This window comes from Gopherus evgoodei, chromosome 9 (assembly GCF_007399415.2).
Source record: "Gopherus evgoodei ecotype Sinaloan lineage chromosome 9, rGopEvg1_v1.p, whole genome shotgun sequence".
NCBI lineage: Eukaryota > Metazoa > Chordata > Testudines > Testudinidae > Gopherus > Gopherus evgoodei.
In genome coordinates this window covers 25,408,884-25,436,732 of record NC_044330.1, presented here as the reverse complement: position 1 = coordinate 25,436,732, position 27,849 = coordinate 25,408,884, and the positions used below count along the sequence as shown (strand labels likewise).

Genomic DNA, 27,849 nt, shown 5'->3' with positions numbered 1-27,849 from the left:
CAAACAGCTGTTTGGCAGTGGGAAGTGCCTGGAGGTAGGCAGAGGAGCTGTGATGCGGTGCGCTGCAGAGGAGATTGGGCAGCAGGTGAGTGGAGCTTGGCAGCCACAAGAAGTAATGCAGGGGGCTGGGACCCCTGATCTAATCATTCCAACCTTGCTGATAACTTTGCAGGTGGCACTGTGATGCCATGATAGAATGCTTTTTTTTAACTTTCTTTGTTAAAAGCCTAGAAAATTACACACAAAGCTATATTAAAAGAATATTAAGGTTATTAGAGAGACAAGGTGGGTAATATCTTTTATTGGGCCAATTACTGTAGGTCAGAGACAAGCTTCTGAGCTTACACAGAGCATTTCTTACTCAAAAGCTAGGAAATGCCAGAATTAAGGTTGTCTTGTGTGTGCATTAGGACATGCTCTTTAATTCTATGATCACATACAATTTTTTGCATAGGACCCGTCTCCTTTAGTGCATGGGAGGTACCTGCTCTAGGACTGGAGCAAGGTTGTGTGCAGCAAGAGACTGTTGTCTGTAAGATCACTGTCTTATTTGTTGCAGAAGTTGGAAGGCATGTATGTAATAAATGTGGCAGAGGATTGATGGAAGAGAAAGAATGGTCTTAGACTGCTACTCTGGAGAACTAGTTTCCATCCCTGACTTTGCCACAGAGTTCCTATGTGAAGGTAGGCAAGTTATTTAAGTCAAAATATGACGGTGGCTTGCTAAATGTGTGTGACATTTCCCAGGATGCAATCTGGACTGTTGAATAGCTGTCCCCCCACAGTTCTCCAATCTGGAGTGCCTTTTGCATTGGTTCGCTGTGAGAGTTATCACTCTTGATCAGCTCGCACACAGCCTCCATCATGTAAATTATTTCCAGCTATACTTTGAGTGCTATGACCAACCACTCTTGTACTACGCTGCAGAGCAACACCAACAAATTCCCAGCCACAGGCTTTCCCCCAGAAATGTGCATCTTGTACTGCCCCGCCCTCTCCTGGACAATACAAGCTCATATAAAGTCTGTCATTTTATTAATAATATGCACAAATCCTGTTATCTCAAATTGAAGTGTTTGGGAAATTCTATCAAAGCACACTGATTTAGATAAAACAAAGAAACAAGTTTATTAACTACAGAAAGACAGATTTTAAGTGATTACAAGAAATGAAAAATGTCAGAATTGGTTTCAAAAGAAATAAAAGGTAAAACAACTAACACCTAACTTAACAAGCTAAGTGATTTCAAAGCAAAAGTCTCTCTCACCATGTTTGAGCACTCTTAATGGCTGAATTCCTTCTGCCAGGATCCCTCCCCAGTCCAATTATGCTTCTTGTGTTCTTCAAGTGTTGTGGATGCCATGAGTAGAGATGAAGGGACAGCACTTTTGGAGCATCTGTTTCCCTTTTGTATAGTTTGAAAATCATCGCCAGCTGACGTTCAGGAGACAGCAAGTCTGTGGTGATGGGAACCTCCAGCTGTTTCTTTGCCAAAAAATAGATTTCCTGCTCACACCCTTTTTCTTGCCAAAGAATGGGTGCGTAACCAGGTGACAGTCCATTTGATTTTGTTGAACTGGTTTGTGCCTGCTTTTCTGAACTTGGAACACATCTCAGCAATGTCATGCCAGTAGAATTTTATAACTTTACGTACAATGTTGCTACACATTTCACCAGGACAATAATGATCAGCAAATTATGAGTTTTCAAATGATACCTCTCAAGGTACATTTTGTACAAAATTTATCATAGTCTTGTAAAAAGGGTGAACATAGGGATAGAGACTGTCACACTGTGTTCTCCTCATTTTCTGGGGGCCCAACTTGATATTCCTTGGGTCTGACAGGCAGAAGTGTTGAGCAGTCACAGCTGCAACTGAAGTCAATCGAAGCTGTGATTTGAACATCTAAAGTGGATATCAATCCTCTTGATAATTTTATATCTACTTATATTTTCAAGGCTATCAGTGCCCATGGGTTGGTTCATATGTAGGGATCACTTCCACATTTTTCAAACTTCCTAAGCAAAACTGGCTTTTGGTCCCCATAAAGCCCACAGAGCCCCTAACAGGAGGGACTTTAAATATAAAGGAAATTATCAGAATAAAGAAATATTTAACATGAAACATTTGAAAAAAATAACTTCAGCAAATTATAAAAGATAACTTACTCCTTGAAGAGAGTTCTTGAGGGAAAAGATTTATTACCTCCATGTAATGAATACAAGGGAAAAAAAAAAAGACGACTAGGCACTTCTAGTGAATAAAAGATGGAACTACATGGCTTGTATGCACAACACGGAAAAGGTCTTGTTCTCTTTGCTTTGCTCTGGCTTAGTCATGTGGTCTGTAGCCTGACCCCCGAGAGGTGCTGGGCTGCTGCAACTAGTAATGGGAGCTGTAGCTAATAAGCACCTCTAGGGTTGGGCTTCTAATCAGTACACCAGTAAAATCCTGCCCCCATGAAGGCAATAGCAAAACTCCAATTGATTTCAGTGAGGCCAGGATTTTACCCCCAATCTCTAAAGATTAAAAGTAATTAAATCTTCCCTCTGGGATGGTGTTAAACACCTTCCTGAGTATGAAAAAGAGTAACCTACTGGAATTTAGTAAACAATTCTGTTGATGATGAACAGTAAGGAATATAATCTAGCTCATCCTTGCTTAGTAGTGTTCACTCTGCAGCAGTAACAGAAGTAAAAACCAGTAACAACTTTAACACTAGAGTCAGCAGGTCTGTCCTACTGTTCTATCTGTATGTCTCTATTTATACCGTTGTGTTAATAGAACTGTCACAAACACATTTTCTCTCTTATTTCTCTCTGATTACTACTGCTACTTTGAGATCAGTTCTTCTCCCATTTTTAAATTCTGTGGACTTCTTGAAAGATATTTTTGGCTGGTGTGACCTGATTAAAATGTTTAGTGTAAAATAAATTTATACTATGATCCTTATAACAAAACTTTACTGGAATCTATGACATTATTTGCATTGTTAGAAAAGCAGGCTAATTCTAATTTATACTTTAACTTGAGGTTTCATGGCTTCCCCGCCTAATCTGATTTGTAACCATGATTCTCTTTCTTAAAATTAGTATGATAAAGTTCCAATGAGATTTCTAAGTATGTTTAGAGAGGTAACAATAGTAACTATTTTGATCTAGTTAATTTTCTCAAGTATTTTTCATTATAAGAACTTTCACTGGTACACAAATGACTGGGGAAAGTCCTTTTCTAAAAGGATATTTAATAAAGAGATTCCCAGAAAAATTGTCTATTGATTAAAGTACCAAAGTCTGCCTCTTTACTTTTACCCTCAAAATGGGCTCAAATTAACATAGTAATGTCAACCTCATGTTCAAAAATCATAAGCCAGAGTCAAATGTAACTATTGGCTTTAAAATCATTAGATTTAAAACAATATTTTTGGATTCTTTATATTTTTCTCTATAGATCATGTTTTCAAACTATTCTTCACAATTATGAGGGCTAGATTTGTATTTATTTATTTTAATTGAATGCTGAGATTCTCATGTAATCAAATTATTCCAGAAGCTGGAGAGTTTAGAATGGCACCAACTACCAGAAGACAGATGATAAAATTGTGTGAACTGGCAACACTGCCTGTATTAAATTTCTATCATAGCTTTGAGCAGCCCAGGAGTACTCACACAGTTGTCCATGTAGATTAGTTGTGCAAGGAACATAAGTAACCCACATTGCTGAGTGTGCACAGAAGTTGCAGTGTCTGTGCAATGTGTGGAAATACCTTTTGTTCCACAACTCTGGTTCAGAACTCAATGCGCGGGGCTTGAGAAAATTGACTTTAAAGTTTTTGGGGGGAGCTAGAATTGAGATACAATTGTTGCATCCTACAGTTCTCTTTCACCACATTTTTTGGGGCATACAAACAGCCTGAATTCAGAATATGACATCGAACATGTAAACAGACAAAAAAACAAACAAACAAAAGATATGTTCCTTTCAAGAATCAAATCAATAAATAAAAATATTTAGCAAATTTAGAAATAGAGAGTCAAAAGCATATACAATGCTAGGATCTATAATTAATAGGCTTTGTAATTAGTATGTATTCATTTACTAGTAAATAAATTATAGAATGCATACTAATTACAAATGTTATTAGTAACAGACTACTATTAATATAAGGAACAATATACCCCAAATATGCACAATGTTGATGTAATTCCATTGGGGAGGTTCTGATGGCATCATCAATTATGACAGCAAAGCTCAAATAGTCTGTAAATTTCATGAAAAACCTGAGATAGAAAAAAAATTTTAATTTATGAACAGCTAGTCAGTGCACTACTTAAGCAATAAGACATGATAGTGGTCTAAGGAACTTCTTAGATGTCCATGGACAATAGAATTCTTGCCTCCACACCTGGGCCCCAATGCTGAAAGGCATGTGCTTAACTTCACGCATTGTGAGTAGTGCGGCTGAAGCCAATGAGCCTATTACGCCTAGTCTGAAATGTCTGAAACAGCAGCATTAATGTATAATACTGGAGGCAAAGGGAGTGGATAAGATGTTATGGTATAAAAGCATTACAAGAATTAGGGATGGCTATAGTATTCACAAGATGTGAAGCAAAGGGTGAGTTATATAGGTCATCCCAAATGAGTGACAATAAAACCCTTATAACGTATTACGTATTCAGCATATTATCATTACACAAAAAAGTGTTCATACTATATCTACAAAAAGGGGGCCTTGGGACCACGAATGCGACTCCTAAGTACTACCACAATGCAAATAAATAACCTAAGGTAGTTTTTCTACTATTATTAATTATTATTATTATTACACAATAAGGTCCTGATTCTACAAAAACTTCGACTATGCACAATTTTCCTGCCCTGAGTAGTCCTACTGGAGTCAGTGAGGGCTAATTTGTGCCTAAGTATTTGTAGGATTGGGGCCTTGGTTCCTGAATGGGCTAGAAGAAGTACTGCATATCCACTGGAAAGTTGAAAATACAGCTGGCTGAAAAATTAAAAGTTATTCCCTCCTCCCCACCCCCCAAAAAAGTCAAAGTTCCTTTCATCTTAAAGTGTTTAAAATAGATCCATCCATTTGTTTTTAAGTTTTTATGACTATTTAAAAATATTTTTCAAAACATTTGTAAAAATTAACCTTTGAAAAATATCAAAAAGCAATTTTGCACACAAAAAACCCTTTTCACAATGCTGACCATTTTTAGCACATAATGCAACTTCCAAAAAATCATTTTTCAACAAAGAAAACATTTCATAAAAAAACTCTTTGGCGAGATTTAGTTGAGAATCTCCCTGTTTCTGCTTTTAGAACTCGTAGGTTGAAAGGTATCAGACCACATGTTCTAGAATGTGTGAAACATACCTGTTTGCAGTGTTGTTATAGCCAGGCTGGCCCCGGATATTAGACACACAAGATGGGTGAAGGAATATATTTTATTGGACCAACTTCTGTTAGTGAAAGAGACATGCTTTCAAAGTATATAGAGCTCTTCTGTTCCATACTGGGCAGCTATCAGCATTGCAGGACTGAATATTGCCCATCCTTTACCATGAACTGTGAGTGAAATTTTTATTTCCAAGGAAAAAGGAGGTAATATTTTTGTGATAGGTTGATTTTGGAGGAAAACAGCAGCTCTTGGAAGTTACTCAGAGTTCTGGAATGTTAGAAATAGCAGCAGGGGAAATGTATTTTGATTTCTCACCTACACTCAGCCCACAAAGTTCCAGGATAAATGCAAGTTATCACACAGATATCATCACACCAACTAATTTATATTTAAATAGAATACTTATGCTTGTTAAATTGACTAACAACATTAGTTTCTATATTTTTTTGCACCTTGAAATTTGGTACACTGGCATTATATATTGCTGACTGCAGGGGGAAGATCCTTAACATTTGACGTGTCTTTTGAAATGTTTAAACACGACAAGAGGTTTTATTTATTCTATGTCCCCTCACTTTTCTCTTTTTACATGTGTTTTAACTGATCGTTTCTTTTCCTGGCGGCTCTCAAGCTCTTCCACTCAGCCTAGACAATTGTAGACAGTCCATTAAAAGCCACGCTCAGGACCTAACAGTTTCCAGTTTCGTTATTCTCTCTTCTTTTCCCTTTCCTACCTGTAAGTTATCTAGTTGTCATACAGCAACAACAGCACAACAACAGAGCATTTACCGGCTGCTTGCAGGGAAGCTCAGCTCTGCAGCTGTTCCGTGCGTGGAAGCCGGCGCAGACAGGCCTCCAGAGAGTGGTCAGTTTCCTTCGGTTTGCAACTCACCTCTGGTTAAGTTAGGTCTGTCCAAGCTGGGGGCACAGAGGCCCCTGCGCCTTTACTTGAGCTTTCAAGAGGGGTCTGGAGTGAGATGGCGCCTCCATCACTTGCACTTGGAGCGAGATGCATCCGGGTTCATCAGACGCTGAGGGGCTGAGTTACAGGTCAGGCGAGGGTTTCATGAAGCCAGTCAGCCCAGATGGTGGGGCCACACTCAGAGGCAAGGGAAACCTCTGCAATGAGGCCTAGGGCGGCAAGCCGGGGGGCTGCCTGGTCCCTGCGAGGGCGGCTTGCCTGCGGGAGGTCTGCCGGCCCGCGCATTCCGCGGCAGTTCGGGACCGGGGACCTCCCGCAGGCGCGCGGCCAAAGGCAGCCTGAGCCGGCCGTGCTTGGGGCGGCAAAAAAGCTAGAGCCGCACTGCTAGAAAGGCAGGCGGGCTGGAGGAGGAAGGGCCAAGGGAAACGGGGGACGAGGGCTGAGGGGCTGCGGTGCCAGGGCGGCGCTTCCGAGGACCCGAGCTAGCGGGAACGCCGCGAGGCTGGGAGCCGCGCTGTGCCCACGCCACAGGCCGCTCGCGGCCAGCCCGTCGTTCCGCTAAACCCAAACCAGCCGTTAACGTCCCCCTGCAGCCGTTAGGCCGAACCAGGGACCCCGCGCTTCTCCCCTCCAGTCCCCCCCGAGCCGCAGGAGCTGAACGGGCTGCCTCGCCTGCCCCCTCCGGAGGCAGCAGGAGGAGGGAGCGGGGCGGCGCCGGGCCCGGCTCCTCCCAGTGGCGGGAGAGGGGGAGCGGAGGCGCACACGGGCAGGATTAGCTCATCTCGGCGGCGGCTCCTCGGAAGCCTCCCCCTGCTCCGGGCGCCCTCTCCTCGTCCCCGGCCGTGCGGCCAGTCCCCAGCCGGCTCCATGGCTCTGTGCAATGGAGACGCCAAGGTCAGTGCCGCGGCGGGAGCCCCGGAGCCAGCGAGCGCGCGCGCTGCCCCCTTCCCCAGACAGCCCGGGCCGCGCGGCCGCTCGCCCCAGGACACTCCCCGCGCCGGGCCTGCCTGCCTGCCTCCTCCCGGGCGCTTTGTGCGCTCGGGTGGTGGGAGCCGGGACCCCGCGCCCAGGCCCGTCCTCGGGCTCCCTCTTTCTCCTCTCCCGCCCAGGATCGCCCGCGGCGAGACCGCCCCCTGCGCGGGGAGCTCGCTGGCGCCCTGATGTGAGTCCCCGACCGGCCTCCCTGCAGCGGGAGGAAGCGCCGCCCGGGGCACATGTTACAGGCAGCGGGGGATGGGGCATCGTGCCTGGTGCTCGCAACCCCGAGCGCAGGCAGCGGCACCGCTGCGGGAAGGGGGGCAACGGAGGGGACATTTGGCTGTGGCCTCCCTGTGCAGCGTCCATGTGCTCCCCGGCCGGGGCTTTGCATTATCGCTGCTGCCGCTTGCCCCCACAGGTGCCCCATGAGGGCGGGGGTAAAGGGGAGGAGAAACACTGGCGCCCCCGGTGTGTTAGTTGTAGGTTGGGGGAAGCCGCGCAAGTGGGCAGCCGTGGAGCCTTTCCCCTGGCCAGCCCAGCCCAGGGATTTGGGGTGAGAACAGTAAAGGTGCCAGCTGCACACCCACACACCGCCTGAGTGTGGTGGAGTCTGGGTGTCCCACTCAGTGGATGGGGGAAACAGCACACTTTCCTCCAGTGCTTTCCCCGTATTGCTGGCTTGAGGCCTGGGTCCCCATTGCTGCATAGGGCATGGCACCCAAGTATCCTGGTCTTTTCCTTTCTCCATCCTCCACGGAGAAAAGAGCACAGGTTTCCCCATCTCCAACCTTCCCAGTACCTGCTCAGTAGCTTTGTACAAATGATAATCCCATAGTGGGGACAAAAGTCTTTTTTTTTTTTTTCTTTTTCAGTTTTCTGAGCCAAAAGCTCGGGTTCCCTTTGCACAGCAAGTAGACTGAATAATACTCCTACTAGCTCCTGGGGGAAGGGAACCTTTTGCTCTCCTAGTTTTTGTAGATGGTGCCCAACCTACATTTGCAGTGCATTTATGCTTTAGTCAGGCACATGTTGTTGGATTGTGGACAGGGGTATCTATGGTTGCATTTTAGTGGCATGTGGAAGGCCAGATTAAATGCTTGGACCCTTCTGGCCTTTAACTCTACAAATCTATGAAATAAAGCAGAAAACATTGAATATAGTGGATGGTATGTGATCCATGGGGCTTAATGGGGAGGGGAAGTGTCTGATATTTCATAGCCCATGATCTTTATGAAGGAATTTGGAATTATCAGATCTTGTGAGCCCTCTGTACAGTACTGCCGCAAACCTCTGCCTGTAAAGAGCTGCATGTGCCTGGCTCCTCTGCTGTTTTTATTACTCATAGGCCTTGAGGATGTATAGGGCAGGAGATTCACAATGACTTCATTATAGCTCAGTTCCAGTTCAGAGGCACTTTACTTCAAATTTACCATTTTTTATTTTGAACTAGTTTATTTTTAAACTCCTTCAACTAGCTTACTCTTTCCCCCAAGTGTTTTAGAGCTATCACAAGCACTATATATTTTAAGTTACCTTATTTCTTCTTTTTGATCCTTTAATTTTATTTTGTCTTAACTAGAAAACAAGACAGTTCTGTTAATATTATTTATTTATATAGTGACTTTTATCCTGAGGAATCCCATAATGCTTTAAAAATTTTTGTCCCAGTCCTGCAGCCAGATCCATGTAAGAGATGCCTGTACAGGCCCTGTTGACTTCTTTGGAGATCAGGGCTTATGTATTTGCAGTAATGGGGTGAGAGTGTGAGTCTCATGATTGGAATGCCTTTTCTAATGATTCAGGACCACACTTCGGCAATAAATAATATTCAGTTTAGCGTGCTACAGACAGTAATTAATGTACTCAAGTAATATACATAAGAGAGCTTAAGTCAAAATGCATTTTACTTGATTTTTACTGTATTAATGGATTCACATTTATATACTTACGTTCTATGGGTATAACTGTATTTGTTAGGGTGTGAGTTTTTTGCTGACACAGGTACACCATTATAAAGGTACTTTATACTGGGACATTTATTTTAGTTTCCAAACCAGAATAAGCTATGGTGTAACTGTGTCCATGCTAGGTTTGAGTATTTTTGCCACTTTATACCAGTATAGATAAAGCAGCAAAAATTTCAGCTGTAGACAGCTCCAAAAGGCATTGCCATGCTCCCCTCCCCCACACATTCCTCTATTCCACCACTAGGGGTCACACCCCAGTTTTTTTGGCAAAACTGGGCATTTGTCCAGTTTGCTCTTGCTGGCTGATGATCATTTGGCAAGAGCAAATGAGACAAATGCCCCGTTTTGCCAAAGAGGCCTTTTTTAAGGCCTGTCCCAGCCAAAATAGGATATCTGGTCACCCTATGCAAGGCCCACCTTTTAACCCTTGTTTGTGAGGAAATGACTATAGCATGGGATTAGGTAATGGTGGCCTGGGTCTGGGGAGGTAAGTGTGAGGTTGATTAATTTGTTGTATTAATGTTGTTGCTGGGTTATTTGATTTGATCTGGGGTAACTGATGGGTTTGTTTTGTTTATGTATATTTTTAAAAGATTTTAAATGGTGACAAAAACATTGGATCATTGCTCTTCTAATTGTACTTTGTAAAAATCCAAATACATTTTTATAGCTTTCTTAACCAAAATAAAACCTACACTAGCTTGAAAAAGATCGTCCAAAACTCAGTTTTGGCTTGTTTAAGCCCCTGATTTCAATGGGAGTTGTAGGTGTTAGCACCTGTGATTAGTCAGGCAACTTATTTATGCACCTGAATACAAATTCATGTGTCAAAGTTTAGGCATTCAAATATGAATTCTTTGGTCCGAGCTACTCAGAAAATCAGATTTGTTCTTGAGTGCTGCACAAACTGGTTTAATAGAAGTCTTGCAATGTACTGTGTATGTATAAAATGTCTCTGCAACATTACACACTTTTAACACTGTTGGGGGTGGTTGTATATTTATGGTTTTAGAACAGTATTCAGAAATTAAGAGAAGTTGATGAATAAGACATTTGTAATTTATCTTTAGATATATTTATGTACTTAAGTAGCAATTCATGTTTTTTGCAAGGCTTGTTTAATTAATATTGTGGTCAATTTTTAAAAATGTAATAGAACAAAGAATGTTTCAGGGCTGCCAAGAGAGTTAATATAAGGCAGTTTGGATAGGGAGATCAAACTTCACAGGACTGTAACCGATGATAATGTAATTACAATATATTGATTTTGAATTTCAACTTTTAAATGCCTTAAGATTCAGAATTCTTAGATTTTTCTCTGTGAAACTGCCAGCAAATTCAAGTGATAAGATGACTATTTTTGTATTAGTGCAATGGGCTTATTTGGCTGATAGTCACAGATAACTGGGCATTTTTCACATATGAAATGGTATTTAATGTGAACTCTTGTGACTTAAATTAGTTGAATAGAAATATTTAATATCCCAAGAGAGATGAAAAGGCCTTGCTGTATTTTTGCTCTGTAATACCTCTTCACCCTCCCTATGCTTTTCTGTTCTGAGTAAAAGTTACAACACCTTCTGTTTTATTAACTAAAGCTTCCTTTATCAAATTTGTATTTGAGAGCTCTTATTTTTAGCCAAGCTGTAAATCAATGAATAAGATTCTATCCTAACTTAAACACACATGCAGTCCCATTGCTGTCATGGTGCCATATTTAGGATTAATATATGAGTTAGACTAACTTGGATTTGCACCCCATTAGACCTAATGTGCTGTTGCTTAATGAATTCAGAATTACCTGTCAAGGGCCTAAAGCTGCGTTTCTTTTTGTTGAATATATATTAAATGGAAATACTACAGGAACATATTTAAGAATGTAGATTTTAAAGAGACATTAGTAAGGGCACAAGAACAAACTATCCCAACACATGGGGAAAATAGGAAGTATGGTAAGAGACCACTGGCTTAAGCAGGAGATCTTCAACAACCTGAAACTCAAAAAGAGTCATACAAAAAGTGGGAAATAGGTCACACGACAAAGGATGAATATAAAAAAAACCCCCAGAAGCATGTAGGGACAGAATTGAAAAGACCAAGGCAAAAAAACAGGATTAAACTAGCTAGGAACATAGAGAGTAACAAGAAAACATCTTATAAATACATTCGAAGTAAGAGGAACACCAAGGACAGGGTAGGCCCATTATTCAATGAGGAGGGAAAGACAATAACAGAAAATGCAGCAATGGCCAGTGTTAAATAAATGCCTTTTTTGTTTCAGGTTTCACAAAAAAGGTTAGCAGTGATTGGATGACTAATATAGTGAACATCAGTGTAAATGGTGTAGGATCTAAGGCTAAAATAGGGAAAGAACAAATCAAGAATTACTTAGTCAGGTTAGCCATCTTCAAGTCAACAGGGTCTGATAAATACATCCTAGAATATTTAAGGAACTGACTGAAGAGATCTCCAAGCCATTAGTAATTATCTTTGAGAACTCATGGAGTTTAGGAGAGATCTATCTTCTAGCAACAGCTGTTGTCTTCAGCGTTTTCTGTTGCACTGTATGTTGGTGTATGAACTCTTAATAACCTCTTTCTCTTGTAATTTGTGTGTCCTGTCAAAAGAAGTTAAAATAGTACTGGTGTTTAAATTGAGGATTTAGGAGGGTAATTGTCATAGTTGGCCCAATCTGACCTTATTCGGAATTTGACAGTTATTGTTAAAGGATGAATTGTGGGGCCACTGGCTCTTAGCAGTTGGCTCTTCATTGACCTCAGAAATAAGAGTTGATTCTCTGATTCTTTTAAAAGACTACAGTAGCATTTTTCCAGAGTGGTTATATTAGACTTTTTCTTTCTACTTCATTACTGCTGGATTATTAATGAGCTAACACACAGAATAGGAGAGTGTTTTCAAAAACCCCCAAATAAACCCTACTTTTTCATTAATCAGTTTAACAAACCCACAGTTTTAAGTTATAAATGCAATAAAGAAAGGAAATTCTGGTGTATGTGTATATATTTGTGTGTGTATGTGTAATGGACCCTCACTCTCCCTCTCAGAGGGAGGCCACTTGTTCAGGTTGCCTTTGGGCTTGTCTGGCCAAGGCACGAAGCTGCAGAACAGTCTAGGGTCCTTGTCTCCACCCGAGGTAGAGCAAGGCCCCCAGGTCCTCTAGTTCCCAGCCCCACAATAGGACTGTGCACCAGACAGTCATGGCCAGGCTTTAGCTTCGGCTTGAGGAGGCTCAAGCTGCTAGCAATTAAACACCGGCTACAAGGGGGTTGACTCTGGTCAGGGCGGGGCTCCGGCCACCAGCAAGGCGATCACAGTCTATGGAGCTGATTTGGACCTGAGCTTGAGGAGGCTCAGGCTGCCAGCAAACAGCCTGTCTCAAAGCTGGCTTTAGATTGGCTGGGGCTCAGGCAGCCAGCAAGGCAACAGTCTATAAGGGAGCTGGTAAGGTAGCCGCCTCCTTCAGAGCCGGAGCTGCCCTGCACAGTGTAGGGAGTTGACCACCGTGGGGCTAGGCTTCACCCACCAAGGGTAGTGTAGTGGACCCTTGCTCTCCCGCTTGGAGGGAGGCCACTCGGCCTCACTACAGTATGTACACATAATGTAACTTTAGTTATCTGGCCCAAGACTAAGAAACCATCTTACTAGCTGTTTCTTATCACAGTATCAGAGAGGTAGCCATGTTAGTCTGGATCTGTAAAAGCGAAGAGTCCTGTGGCACTTTATAGACTAACAGACGTTTTGGAGCATGAGCTTTCATGGGTGAATACCCACTTCGTCAGATGCATCTGACGAAGTGGGTTATTCACCCATGAAAGCTCATGCATCCGATGAAGTGGGTATTTACCCATGAAAGCTCATGCTCCAATATGTCTGTTAGTCTATAAGATGCCACAGGACTCTGCTGCTTCTTATCAGAGATGCAGTGACCACTTTAATTCCACGGGTGTTCTTATTAATGAGAGAAATTAAGTGACAGACTCCAACCTTGAAATAGGCTATAGAAAGTCTTAGTTTTTTTCTTTTCCTTACTCTCTTTACAGGGGAATTCGAGCAACCACCAGCAAAGTTTACAGCTCTAGATTCTTGAGCCATGGTCACCTTACAACCTTCCCATGCATCTTCCGCTCTTAACTAATTCAGGGCTAGCTAGAGTACAAGTAAAAGATGCTTCAGTGTTTATCTCAATTGTCTTTGGAATGTTGTGTTGTCATAGAAGTTGAAGAACATTCTTGCCTCACAGTAGCAGTACAAGGAAAATACAGTAGATAGAATCTTCAGTCATGGGGAATCCATCCCAAGGAGAGGAACTTTTGGTACCCAAAGTGGAAGCACTGACTGTAGAGCTGAAGGGCAGACTCCGTTATTTGGAGGCTGCTGATGTCTGGCAGAAGACATAATATTAATACCTTCTCTGTGTTTGAGCCCATTTCTCTCTCTGAGGTTTGTTGCAGGCCTTTGAAACAAAGTAGCTTAGCTCTCTTGCACTTGACAAGCCACTTCTGCTTAATTATCAATAAAAATTATATCAGTAATAAATAGGTAGTATTGGTAATACGTGTTGGATGCTCTGTATATCAAACCATTATGTGGGAAAGGTCACTGTACTGCAGTTATAATCCTGAATTGCGAGGGTCCCAATACACAAAGTACAGTAGAACCTCAGAGTTACAAACACCTTGGGAATGGATGTTGTTCATGCTCTGAAATGTTTGTAACTATGAACAAAACATTATGGTGGTTCTTTCGAAAGTTTACAGCTGAACATTGGCTTAGTACAGCTTTGAAATTTTACTATGCAAAAGAAAAATGCTGCTTTTAACCATCTTAATTTAAATGAAACAAGCACAGAAACACTTTCCTTACCTTGTCAAATCTTTTTAAAACTTTCCCTTTATATTTTTTAGTAGTTTAAGTTTAACACAATACTGTACATATTTGCTTTTTTTGGATTCTGGTGCCTGAGGTGTTTATTGATTGGCCAGTTCGTAACTCTGATGTTCGTAAGTCTGAGCTTCTACTGTTTTTTTCCCCAGAATGACTCTGCAGCTACAATTTATGTAATTGGTTCATCTTATAATTACTTTACAATAGTATAACCTTGCACTTACATGAAAACATAAAATGTTAAGGAGGGTTGCTATCTGAATGAAGTTTTGGGTAATGTCTGCCTGAGCAATACACTGAAAGGCTTCAGTTCTTCCTTCTCCCAATCTAAAATCAACAAGGAACAGGTTTCTTAAGCTACATGTAATTAAAATGTCAAAAAAAACTACCCCTGAAACAAAACTGTTTGTAAAGTTGCATCAAAATGGCAACTTTAGAATTGTGACATCTGGCAAGCTTAGCAGATAGATCAGACTGAATAAGCATAGAATGTGAACTACACATTTCACCTTCTATAGCTGGTCACTTCTAGTCAGCGTTGAGAATACATAATGGGATGGTATGGAAAAACTTGTATTGCTACTGACTTTGGGGTATCCTTTCAGTCTCTAGGGCTGTCAGTTCAGTACCTCTTTAATAGGGCTCAATTCACTTTTAAAATGACCATATTCTGTTTTAGGCTTTTTATGAAACACTATTTTGATGTTCTCTGAAATGCCACTGCTCCAAAAGCTGGAATGATGGTATTGGTGGGTAGGTCATGTGCACCACTTTGTAAGTGGAAAGAAATGGTAGAAGTGTCCTTTCTTCCCCAGGGTTTGCCCTGGTGAGTAAGCAGATGTGGGTGGGGAGAAAATGGCTGATAAAATTGTCATCCATGCAAATGGGACACATGGGTTGCCATGTGGTGTTAAGGTTGCCTATATCCCGCTATTTCATGTATTGCTGTATATAGTCTATAATAAGACTTTTTCATTAAAATGTTTTTCCTTTTTAATGTAATGTAAATGTTATATTTTACATCTTAAAGAATTTGTTTAAGGAACTTTCCACACCTGGGGACTGAATTTATGCCCTTAATAATTAACTTTCCAATCAGTGTTCTTTTTGAGGAGACTTGCTTTGATTTGTTGTCCTGATTCTGCGCTAATAGTCTAACTGTTTTGATAAAGTAAGTGCTTATGTCAATAATGTTTGCAGCTGGAGAATGCTGGAGATGTTCAGGATGGCCAATATCACTATGAGGGGGCAGTGGTAATACTCGATGCTGGAGCTCAGTATGGAAAAGTCATAGATCGTCGAATACGAGAATTGTTTGTCCAATCTGAGATCTTTCCTTTGGAGACTCCAGCCTTTGCAATCAAGGAGCAAGGATTCCGGTAGGCTCTTTTTTACTTTGTTTGTTTGTTTTTAATTTAAATGCTAAGGAATCTCTGATCTCAGCAGCAAAATTAGTTTATTCACTGTGGTGATAACACTGCTTATGTTATCTTTAATTTAACAGGGTCACATGAGTTTCATTGGGGAAACTAGCACAAAGACTTGCCTATTGCTTTCATATACTAGATATTCTGACATTTGGTTTAATTTTGTTAAAAAATACTGATTTCCTAAGGTCATTTTCTGTTGTTATGTAAGTCTTTTAAGGGGGTAACTTTTTTGTATGTAAAATATATGTGATAAGTCTAATATTAACCTTTGGATAGCCATTCAACAGGAAAATACATTTGGCTTTTTTAAGTAATATTAGTGATAGTAAATAAGAAATCTTGCATCATTCCTTTTACAGAAAATTACATAACACTTAAATATCTGTAGTTCTATCAAAGAATTATATAAATTGGAAACGGTATGCTATATCATGCCAGACTCTTTCTGGGAGGTGAGTAAAATATTATCTGATAGTGCTTATTTAAATTTTTTTTTGCCAGTTTGCTTAATGCTTTACACATTTGTTTTAGCTTTTAAAAAAGAGGTTACAGATGTATGTCCTTTTCTCTTAAGGAAAAAATTGTTATCCCCGTCTTACAGATTTATACAAATCACTTGAGTATCTAGTATTGTTGTACCATAATGCCAGTCCAGTAAAAATCCCAAGAATGCAGCACATACACATCACACTATTGTTATGGAAGTAGCACGCAACAGAAATTGCTTCGTTGAATTGCTTTTCTCTAGCCAATGATTGTTTTTGGTCTAGTAGAATGCCTGTATAACTTAATGAGTCTGTAAAAATCTGAATTCACTACATTTCTTTAGAAAACACAGATGGCATACTATAGCAGACATAACTGCACTATTGCATATCTAATATAGAAGATACACTCTGTGTACTCAACTCTTTCCCTTTTAGAATTGCAGCTGGAAAATACTTGTAACTGCAGTATCTTGTTTTAAGACCACATAATCAAATCTTTGAAAAGTGGACACCTATTAAAATCTATTTTAAAAAACTTTTTGTTCATTAAATTAACTTAAATAAAATGTTATGTTGTTTCCAGTGTGGTATCTTAAAACTATCTAGGGTCTCAGTCCTGCATTGAACTGTGTGAGCAGTCCATGGAGGTGCACAGGTATTGTGCTTCTTATCTTAAAGAAAGAGGTTCTCCTTCCAACACAGAAACTGAAGTCTCTTCAGAACCTCTGTCATGAGATAGAATAATTGTGTTGTCAGCTACCAGGTTTGTGGAACTGCAAATAATTATTTTTTAAAACTTGGCAAAACACTTTCATTCAAAGGGTCACTGTTCCAAGGCTGAGGAAGATCTACTATGATGTCAGGTTTATTGGTTGTTTTGGGTAACTGGCAACAGGATACAAAGCTTTCTGCCTCTACAGATGTTCATTTAAATCTGGACCATGTTAGCAGTGATTAAAAGTAGCCACTTCAGGCTTTCTAATGATATTTGTTAAATTAGTTGGTGGTTTCGCTCTAGTTCCTAGATGACCGAGTATCAATTGTGGTAGAAATAATCTGGCTGCATGCTAACATTCTCTGGACTGAATGGTCATAGAAGTTGTGCTGTGCTCACCTCTGAAATTGGTCCCCTGTTGCAGAGGAGAGATATACTTGTTTGTGACTCTAAGTCAGAGGCAGAAGCTTGTCTCAGTGCTGTTGCTTAAATTGTAATTGTTCTGTGGCTATAGGACATCTTAAAAGAGAGAAGAGCAAAACTTGCAAATTTGATCTTCAAGATGACAAGGGATTTATCTAGCTTGCAAGATACTGGATTGCATTTTCAAAATTGCCTAAGTGAGTTTAGCACAACTTGCTTAGACACGTTTTTAAAAAAAAATCCCATGCATCCACTATTAAAAACAAGATATCCACTCTCCAGCAGTGGAAAACTCAGTTGTGGGAACAATTGGTCTATAGGGATGTAAGTAAACTTGCTTCACTGTTCTTTGAATTCCCAGATGGGAACATCATAGAAAGATGGAGCAGTCTTTGGGCTTGTCTACATAGGAAGTTATACCATTATAGGTATATGGCTATAACTCCCTGCATGGACACTTCTATTTTGGTATAAGCAACACAAGCTAACTCAGAAAAAGGCTTCTTATATTGGAGTAAGGGGATGTCTACACCTCCAGCTTTGGCTGCTGCAAGTTACATCGGCATAAAGCTGCTGCAGTTAGTATATTGCTTGTGCATGTGAATACATGGCTCCTTGCATCCGTGCTGCATGTGCTCACCATGAGTGTGTGTGTTGATGCACAATGCAGTGCGCCCTGAGTTGGTATCCCAGTGTACAACTTGCCACTGTCCAGACACGGTCTTTTGGGAAGGATTGGGAATGTACGGTGGAGCAGAAACAAGTCACGTGGGCTAACTGGGAGCAAAGGGTCCACTTCCCAGCATGCAACTTTTTCTATGTCATGTTATCTATATCCCATAATTTTTGCACTTTTTTAAAAATCACATGAACCTGTGCAGGACTACTCATCTGCTGTCTCTGATAGATGCATGGCGCCTGCATAGCTCTGTGCTGTTGTCATAAGCATTGCAAGCACAGGATGCAAGATCCTCTAGTGTTTGCAAAGCCTCAAAAATAACTGAATCAGTGGGGAACATGATGGTTTTGTGGAGGACAAATTGCTGCAGGACATAGTGAGAACTAATTCAAGGTTGTTGGTGGCATTCACAGAGCAGCTGCAGATGGTGGAGTGCTGCATCTGGGCCTGAGAACCGAGCAGTGACTTGTGAGATCATACCGTAATACATGCTTGGGATGATGAGCAGTGGCTGCAGAATTTTGGGATAAGCCACATTCCGGAATATGTGTGCTGAGCTCAGTCCAGTCCTCAAGCACAGGAACACCAGAATGAGAACTGCACTGTCAGTGGAAAAGCAAGTGTTGATTGCACTGTGGAAGGTTGAAAACCTGGATTGCTACCAGTTAGTGAGAAGTCATTTTGGAGTTGGAAAATCCATTGTGAGGGGTGTTGTCACGCAAGTAGGGAGGACCAATAATACTCTCTTGCTATGCAAGACTGTAACTCTCTGCTATGTGTAGGGCAAAATGGATGGATTTGTGCAGTGGGGCAGTAAATAGCGTACATATCCCTATTTTGGCACCAGACCACCTTGCCACTGAGTACCTCAACAGAAAGGGCTACTTTTCTGTAGTTATGTAAGCATTGGTGGATCACTGGGAACGCTTCACCAATATCAGTGTTGGCTGGTCAGGGAAGGTGCATGGCTCTCTCATCTTTAAGAACATAGGATTGTTGAGACATCTGTAAGCAGGAACTTTCTTTCCTGACTGGCATATTACCAATGGCAATGTTGAAATGCCAAAAGTGATCCTGGAGGACCCAGCCTAGCCCTTGCTCGCTGGCTCATGAAGCCATACACTGACCACCTCAACAGCACCAAGGAGAGATTCAGCTACTAGTTCAGCAGGGGAAAAATGACGGTTGAATGTGCTTTTGGTAGATTGATGGGATTTCTGGCAAGTTTACTCACAAGATTGAAGGCGGAGGCGGGCACATCCCAGTGGTTATAGCTGCCTGCTGTGTCCTGCATAATATCTGTGAAGCAAAGGAGGAAAAGATGCCACTGGGATAGTGTGTGGAGGTAGAGCAGCATCTGCTGAGTTTGAACAACCAGATGCAAGCGCTATTAGAAGAGCTCAACATGGAGCTCCCAGATGCTTTGAAAGAGCACTTTAACAGTGAGCCACAATAGTGCATTGCGGTGGACTGTGCTCTACCAGGACCTGCTGTTTTGGGTCCTGTTAGGAATTGTGTGGTGCTTGGTGTACATCTACGAATCTAACACTGACAGTGCACCTATTAATTTTGTGGTGCTTGCTATTCATTTATTATTATTACGTTGTGCTTTTTTTCATTAATCCTATGAGTTGCATCACGTTGTACAATAATAAGTAAGGGCATGCTTTCAGTACTGTTGGGAACTCTGCAGCATATGTTTGGAACTAATAAAGATTAATTGTTTTCCAAATAACAGCATTTTATTGAGTAATGAAAACACCGCAAAAAAAATTCTGTGCTAGTTAAAAGCAAATACATTAAAAACGTAATACATTTGGAAGAGAGTTTAAGAAGGGGAAAGAAAATTCACGTCCATTTTATCTACACATAGAGCAACTGTGGCTCTCTCAGGTCTGCATATGTGAAGCTGTAGTTGTCCTTAATGTCCACCGGTGAGGGGTGGTAGAGGAAGGGATGCAGCCTCTGATGTCTTGTGGAATGTTGAGTAGGGTGTAGGGAAGTTCTCTGTGGAGTTCTCCATGGACTACAAGAAGAGGCAAGCCCAAGATTATTGAACCTGTAGACCCACAAGAGTCCGTAGTATGTGTGTTTCCTGCCGGAAAAGCCCCATTATGTGCTGGTGCATCTCCCTCTCCTTTTTTTGCCTGGACTCTTGAGCCTTTCTCCTGCTCACTCTTTCCTTCTCCAGGCTGTGTGCAGTGTTCACCCTCCAGGTCCTCACTGCTCACGGTCTTATGCAGCCCTGGCTTGCAGGACCTCATTGAACCTATTGTCTCAAGTCTTTATCTTTCTCCTCATTTGGATCAGGCGTTCCATAGATGTGGGAGGGAACACTCTCAAGGCCGCAACTACAGAAGCTACAGATAAAATACACAGAGGTATCACTGTCAATATAGTCATATCAGAAAACAAAAGTTAAGATTCAGAACTGTTCCTTGCTCTCCATAAGTTTTAAACAGGACATGCTTATTGACACTTCTGCTTCAGAGTGCTTATGCACGACTCTACTCACAGCATCAGCCATGATGAGAGTTCTGGCTAGGGGTGAGGAAAATGAGAAGGGAATGGATTGGTTGCATGAAATAATGCATATAGGGCAAAGGCACTGGCACCATTTTCCACAGGCAGTGGTAATTTTAGCTGATACTCTTGAGAGTAACAAAGGCACAGAGAGCACAGCTGCTGCTGGATTCCGAAGCTGCCTGGGCCCATGTACTAGTAGTCTGTTAACTTCAGCAAGCACCACTGCTGTAATTGTGAACTGGCATTGGAAAGTGTCCTACCATGGAGGAAGAAATAAAGATGCCATCCTTTGAAAACTTTGAGAGAGGATTGCAGAATACGTCTGTAAAAGTTTCATTAAGATCTTTCAGGGGGATTCAAGGGATATCCCTGTGCACATAAACGAAATGCCCTGTATGACCTCCCCTGCCCAATTCTACAGGGGAATGAAAAACAATTAACAACTGTGCCGCTCATTGTCATACCGCTATCTCTGTAGTACAAGTAAATTGATGAGAAGTCAGTAGTTGTGTAGTGCTAAGTTGGGGGTGCCATCAGAACATCATTGTACTGGTAAATACATTTAGACACTTACCCAGGGTTATTTCTCCTGCATCAGGCTAGCCTGTGCTTGACTGACTGAATTGCAGTGAAGTCTCAAACAGGGCCTGGCTTCCTGGATTGCCTGGTCGCATGTCCCTCCTGCACCACCACACCCTCATCCTTGCTATTCAAGGCAGAGGCCTGTGACTTTGGCTCCTTGGCAGTGTAAGTGGTGGTCTTCGGGGTAGTGGAGTGTGTGTATCTTAAGACAAATATGGCGTACAATTTGTAAAAGCCCCATATCTGCAGCTTGGCACCAGATTGACTGTTGTCCTCCCTGCCTTTCTGATGTGCTTGCTGCAGTTTCTTCACTTTCACAAACACTGTTGCTGATTCCTCTCAGGCTTCTCCTACATCCCCTGTGCAATCTGCTCCTAGATGTCCACTTTTCTACGGCTGGTTCGTAGCTGTGCCTGCACAGCCTCTTCTCTCCACAGGCCCAGGAGATCCAATATTTCCTGTCTACTCTAGGCCAGAGTGTCACAACAATGGAGAGCTACTAGTGGGTGCTCACCAAGATGAACAATCAGGAAAAGCCATTTTTAAAATGTACAGGGTTTTAAAATGGGGGATAGGGCTTCTGGTCTGCCTGGGCTTCTGGTCTGCCTGACCCTCTGGCAGTGGATTCACAATTATGAACAGAGAGGTCAGTGTTAAAGGATTGCTGGAGAACTATTAGGGTTGACATAGGTAACACATTTTTTATACTCACGCTGCTTCGACCTCAGTACATAAATCCTGGCTCAACACTGGTGAAGTGGTGTTACTCCATTGCTGTAATGGGGCGCTCGCAATGAGTGGGAGACAAATTTAAGGTAGCCACATGCAAATAACTTTGATGCCAGGCGGCTAATGTTGACCTAACTTTGTGGTGTAGACCAAGCCTAAGAGTGTCCACCCAGGTCAGTAGATTAGTATAATTACAGCACTTTAAATTCATACCATACAGGGATAGTTTATGTAGACAAGCCCTTAGATTCCAGGAAATTGGTCGCTGTTAGGGAATGGTCAAGAGTTAAGTGAGGGAAAAATGGTGGCCATAAATTTGGGTTTGATGATGAATCTGCCAGGGAAAAGATCTAGGCTTTTAATACTTCAACAAAATCAAATAAAATAATTCTAGCTTGGTAAACCTGTTGTGTCCAGCATCTTCAACATAAGCACCAAACTGATTATTTCAAAAAAATTCCAGATCAGTTAGTGTTTTGAGACAGATTCCACTCTGCTACATTCTCACCACTATGGTGGTCAGGGCCAGCTTTAGGATGTGTGGGGCCTGATTCAATAGAGATGGCACTGAAATGCCACCGAAGACAGTGGTAGCAATTGAGCTGCCACCGAAAATAGCAGCGGCAGCTCACTCAGTTGCCGTTGTTTCTGGCAGCACTTCAGCGTAGGGTCCTTCCTCGGCAGCAGTTGTCTTCTGGGGCCTTACCGCGCGGGGCCCGATTCACGGGAATCAGGGGAATCAGCCTAAAGTCAGCCCTCAGGGTGGTACATAGGGAGCAGGAATACCTATGATTCCTTCTGCATGGGAGGAGTCTCCATTGGGTGTAGTGTCAGTGTATTTGGTTTCTGCACCTCCTTCCCCAACTCTTGGCATAGGGGTGGTTCAAGTGGGGAGAGGGAGTCGGTGGTGTGGAAACCAACTGGTTATCTCAAGGTAGCATATGGTCTCTTAGGCAGTGTAACCAGCTGTGGAAGTTACCCAGCCTTGTAGCTGAGAATCAAGGAACTGTATATGGTTCAGAAGTCTCAACTTCTCTTTTAACTGAGGCATGTTTCTGCTTTTCAGCTCTATCTGTGTCACCCACAGCCCAGCATTGGGAGGCTAGCAATGAAGTAGCCAGAACTGCTTAGAGGAGCTGCTAGGTAGCTGTAAATGGGAAGGAAAACTCCAGTCTCACACCAGAGCTACATCACGGGCTGCAGGGGAGCTGGTAGGGCAGCTGGAATGGGAGTGATCCTATCTCCTCCATGTAGTGACAACTTATTCAATCACTTCAGTTGAAACTTACAGCCCAGGGAGCACATTTTCAGTTCATAATCAAATGCAGATTTACTGTTTAACACACAAGTGGCCACAGGTTGAATACCCTCATGTAAACCAAAACAAAACAATCCTTCAGTAGAATTTTATCAACAGGAAAAATAAAAAAATTCAGAGTATACCCTGTTTTTTAGTATCAGAGAGGTAGCCGTGTTAGTCTGGATCTGTAAAAGCAGCAAAGAATCCTGTGGTACCTTATAGACTAACAGACGTTTTGGAGCATGAACTTTCGTGGGTGAATACCTGTTTGCATCCGACGAAGTGCGTATTCACCCACGAAAGCTCATGCTCCAAAACGTCTGTTAGTCTATAAGGTGCCACAGGATTCTTTCCTGTTTTTTCGGGCTGAAATTAATTGTTTTGACCTCAGTAGGCTGAAAGTTTTGTCAGGCCCGGTTTCTTTTTCTCCCTCAAGTATTATAAAAAGTTCTGTACATGTGGTGCTTATTGAGCAAGTAATTCTGTGTGAGGGATTTAAAAGCAATAATTTCCTGACTGATATATTTTTAGGCTCTCCCTGCCAGCTTTTAAGTTCATCAGATTTAACATTATGACTGTTTCTGATTTTTAGCAAAACAGATCCCACTCTTACCTGTAGACATTCCTAGTTATGCTCATGCCTGTAGCTTTATAGTAGTTTATAGAATACTTTTTCAAGTGGTACCTTTGTTAAAAAACTTTATAATTTAAGTATCTGAAATATAAAGACAAACATCCTGTTTGTTTTAAAATGAAAACTGTTGCAATGAAAGGGACCTTTGTTCTACAAATGCACAAATGGGTTTGCATGGTTAAGTTCTGCCTGTGTAAATGCTTGTCACCCATGTGCATTGTGTTGCCCCTTTCCACTAATGATGAAAGCGATGTTACCTTTGCAGGCACTATATACAATGTTAGGATAAGTTTTCTTTTATTGCCATCTTTAACCCAGTGTCTTCCTTCTCCCCAGTCTTGCAACTGTCACTTCAGTTAATGAACATGATGTTCTGTATGGAATAAGCAGCACACTGGTCCAAGGTCTGGTACTTTTTATATTCAGTACTGGATTATTGCCAAAAACCGCTGACTAATGAGTAGTAATTTTGAAGTTTGGTATCGCTCAAATCATCACAAGTTACTTCCTTCTAACCTTTTGAAAAAATGGGATCCTCTTTGTACCACTAGCATAAAATAATAATTTCTAGCCCTAGATGGTCACAAGGTGTCAGACCTTAAAATTATATCATTTTAGTTACTTTAACCTATCCTTAGTGCCTTCCCCCCCTACTTTTTTACCAGCATAATTTTAATGGCCACTATTACAAGAACTATAGCGCCTAAGAACCAGTGTTCGTGCCACCTGAAGGCAGGTTGAAATCCAAGCTTTCAACCGTGTGAAGAATAGTATCAGAGGGGTAGCCATGTTAGTCTGGATCTATAAAAGCAGCAAAGAGACCTGTGGCACCTTATAGACTAACAGACGTATTGGAGCATGAGCTTTCGTGGGTGAATACCCACTTCGTCGGATGCATGTAGTGGAAATTTGCGGAGGCAGGTATTAATATGCAAGCAAGAATCAGGCTAGAGATAATGAAAAGTTAGTTCAATCAGGGAGGATGAGGCTATCTTCTAGCAGTTGAGGTGTGAACACCAAGGGAGGAGAAACTGCTTTTGTAGTTGGCTAGCCATTCACAATCTTTGTTTAATCCTGAGCTGATGGTGTCAAATTTGCAGGTGAACTGAAGCTCAGCAGTTTCTCTTTGAAGTCTGGTCCTGAAGTGGGAAGAATGAATCTCTTAACTCTAACCGTACTTCCTTTTTCCCCCCAATTCAGCATCTGGATAGGAATATGAAAAGCACTGAGGGCTAGATTCACAAAGGGACTTACGCATTATGTTGCTCAGTGTCTCAGAGCCTAGTTTTGAAGCACCTACTTCCTCCCCCCCAGTAGGATCTAAAACCCCTGAGTGAAGTGCGTAGGCTCCTTCTATAATGAATGGAGAGGGGAGAGGTGCCTGAAAATTGGAAAAACCAGCGAGTTGAGTGGGGAGCTGCCTAACCTATCCAACAGCAGATGCCAAAGAGAAGGGTGGGTCCTAAGCCCTGCCTCTTTCAGGATGTTCCTGTGAAAGTCCAGTCTGATGGTGCCTGTCTCCACTTGGGATTCACAGCTGTCGGTGGGTGGGAGAGGAAAAGGTAGGGAGTGCCTAGTTGTTAAAGCAATTTCCTGGGATGTGGGAGACTGCTTTGCTTTCTGAGGAGAAGGGATTTGAATGTGGGTCTCCCACGCCTCAAATGCGTGCCTTAACTATTGGACTGTAGAGTCATTCTAATTCTCTTTCTCTGGCCCAATGCATATTTAATTTTTTTACGTCTATAATACACAATGGAATAGCTTCAGCTGGAGAGACTGAGACCCATGCCTGAATATCTCATAGACCCTTATGTGAATCTGGCCCTACCATTTAAAACAAAACAAAAACAAAAACCCTTCAGTTCAATAAAGACAGTTGTTACAATCATGTTTTAGGGTGGCTTGCAGCTATTGTTTGGTTTTGGTACAAAAGTTATGCAAATTGATATGCTCTCAGTCCTGGCAAGTTGCCATTTTTACCCCTCCCAGTGTGGGGAAAATGTGGACATCTTTGTTTTAGGGTTTAAGCACCAGGCAAACTGGAAGTATGCAAGGGATCACCATAAGTCTCTCCACATTTAATGCAAACAAAGAATTTTTAAATGTAAATGTGTATTATTTTGAACTCCCTTAATCCTTTTTAATCTATCTTGTTTGCAGGGCTATCATCATATCTGGAGGACCAAACTCCGTGTATGCGGAAGATGCCCCTTGGTTTGACCCAGCAATATTTACAATAGGCAAACCAGTTCTTGGAATCTGCTATGGCATGCAGGTGCTAATCTTGGATCTGTTTGTCTACAAATATTGTTTTAGATCCAGGTCTTAATTCTGACATTCAGCTGAGACTTAAGCCATATATGAAAAAGTTCTAGTAGTTAAGTATAATTAACAGGATAAATAAACCTTGCATGCAGAATTTCATTTTAGAAAACGCCAATGATGGTAGTTTTGAAGATACCCAGTATACTATATACAAACTCTTCTCTGGGCTCTACTGTGAAAATAGCATAGGAAATACTTATGTTCTCCCTCTTTAACTATGCTGACTTTGGATTCGACTATATATTTATCATGCTTTTAATAAAAAGTTGCATAGCCATTAACTTGTTTAGTTTAGCTGGTATTGAGGAATGCACCTCTCCTATATACAATTGAAGTAGTTTGCTCATTTAAATAGCTCATCCCTTTGTTTTTGCATGTAGAACACTCCTTCAGGATATGTTAGGATATAGATATTTAGGCCTGTTTGCAAAGGTCTATACTTTAAGAATTTAGGTGTATTCTTATTACTTAGCTAGTTATAGAGGTATAAAAGAAAGAATCAAAGATCACTGTTTGTGTAATGGCCTTCTCTTACTGTGACAGGCTAAGGCCTTCAGCTAAGATGTAGTTAGGCAGCCATAAGCTGGGAATTGTATGGTTACATCCTTACATTTCAAACTAGTTACATTGAAATAAGGTGCTATTGGGCTATTAAGAATACGATTTTGCCCTGATATTTTTATTACCTCCAGAGAAAGGGAAGAACCTAGAAGATAGCATCCTGTCTGGCAAGAAGTTACTTTTTAATAGACACAGCTGGAAAACTCTTATGTTTGTATAGATGTAGTTGTGAAATTTTTACTTTTGTATTGTTTTGTATGTTTATTTGCATGATCTTTGTCTGGTTTTGTGATTGTTTTTGTCTACTGTATAATTAATTTTGTTGGGTGTAAACCAATTAAGGTGGTGGGGTGTAATTGGTTAAATAATCGTGGCCTGATCTACACTTCGCGTTTAAACCGAATTTAGCAGCGTTAAACCGATTTGACCCTGCACCCGTCCACACAATGAGGCCTTTTATAACGATATAAAGGGCTCTTTAAACCGGTTTCTGTACTCCTCCATGACGAGAGGAGTAGCGCTGAAACCGGTATTACCATGTCGGATTAGGGTTAGTGTGGCCGCAAATCGACTGTATTGGCCTCCGGGCGGTATCCCACAGTGCACCATTCTGACCGCTCTGGAAAGCCATCTGAACTCAGATGCACTGGCCAGGTGGACAGGAAAAACCTCGTGAACTTTTGAATTTCATTTCCTGTTTGGCCAGCGTGGAGAGCTCACCAGCACAGGTGACCACGCAGAGCTCATCAGCACAGGTAACAATGCAGTCTCCTGAGAATCGAAAAAGAGCTCCAGCATGGACCACACGGGAGGTACTGGATCTGATCGCTATATGGGGAGAGGATTCCATGCTAACCATTCCAAAAGACGAAATAAAAAAACTTTTGAAAAAATTTCCAAGGCCATGATGCAGAGAGGCCACACCAGGGACTCAGTACAGTGCTGTGTGAAAATTAAGGAGCTCAGACAAGCCTACTAGAAAACCAAAGAAGCAAATGGAAGGTCCGGGGCAGGGCCGAAAACATGCTGCTTCTACGTTCAGCTGCATGCAATTCTAGGGGGGTCCGCCACCAACACCCCACCCCTGTCCGTGGATTCTGAGGTGGGGGTGGTAATCTCAGCCATGGCTGAGGATTCTGCGGATGGGGAAGATGAGGAGGAAGAGGAGGACGAGCTTGCAGAGAGCACACAGCACTCCGTTCTCCCCAACAGCCAGGAGCTTTTTCTCACCAGGACGGAATTACCTTCCTAGCCCTCCCAAACCACTATCCCAGAC

General features: G+C 41.9%; 1 protein-coding gene across 1 annotated transcript in view; it reads left to right on the top strand.

Annotated features, from left to right (window-relative positions):
- The first annotated feature begins 7,081 nt into the window (after positions 1-7,081).
- The window catches only part of GMPS (guanine monophosphate synthase), a 67,453-nt gene continuing 46,685 nt past the window's right edge, over positions 7,082-27,849 (top strand). Inside the window, exons 1-3 of the mRNA XM_030574636.1 lie at positions 7,082-7,225; positions 15,382-15,560; positions 25,848-25,962. Of these exons, the coding sequence (XP_030430496.1) occupies positions 7,199-7,225; positions 15,382-15,560; positions 25,848-25,962 (321 nt within the window). The 5' untranslated portion in view covers positions 7,082-7,198. The remainder of the gene's footprint in view (positions 7,226-15,381; positions 15,561-25,847; positions 25,963-27,849) is intronic.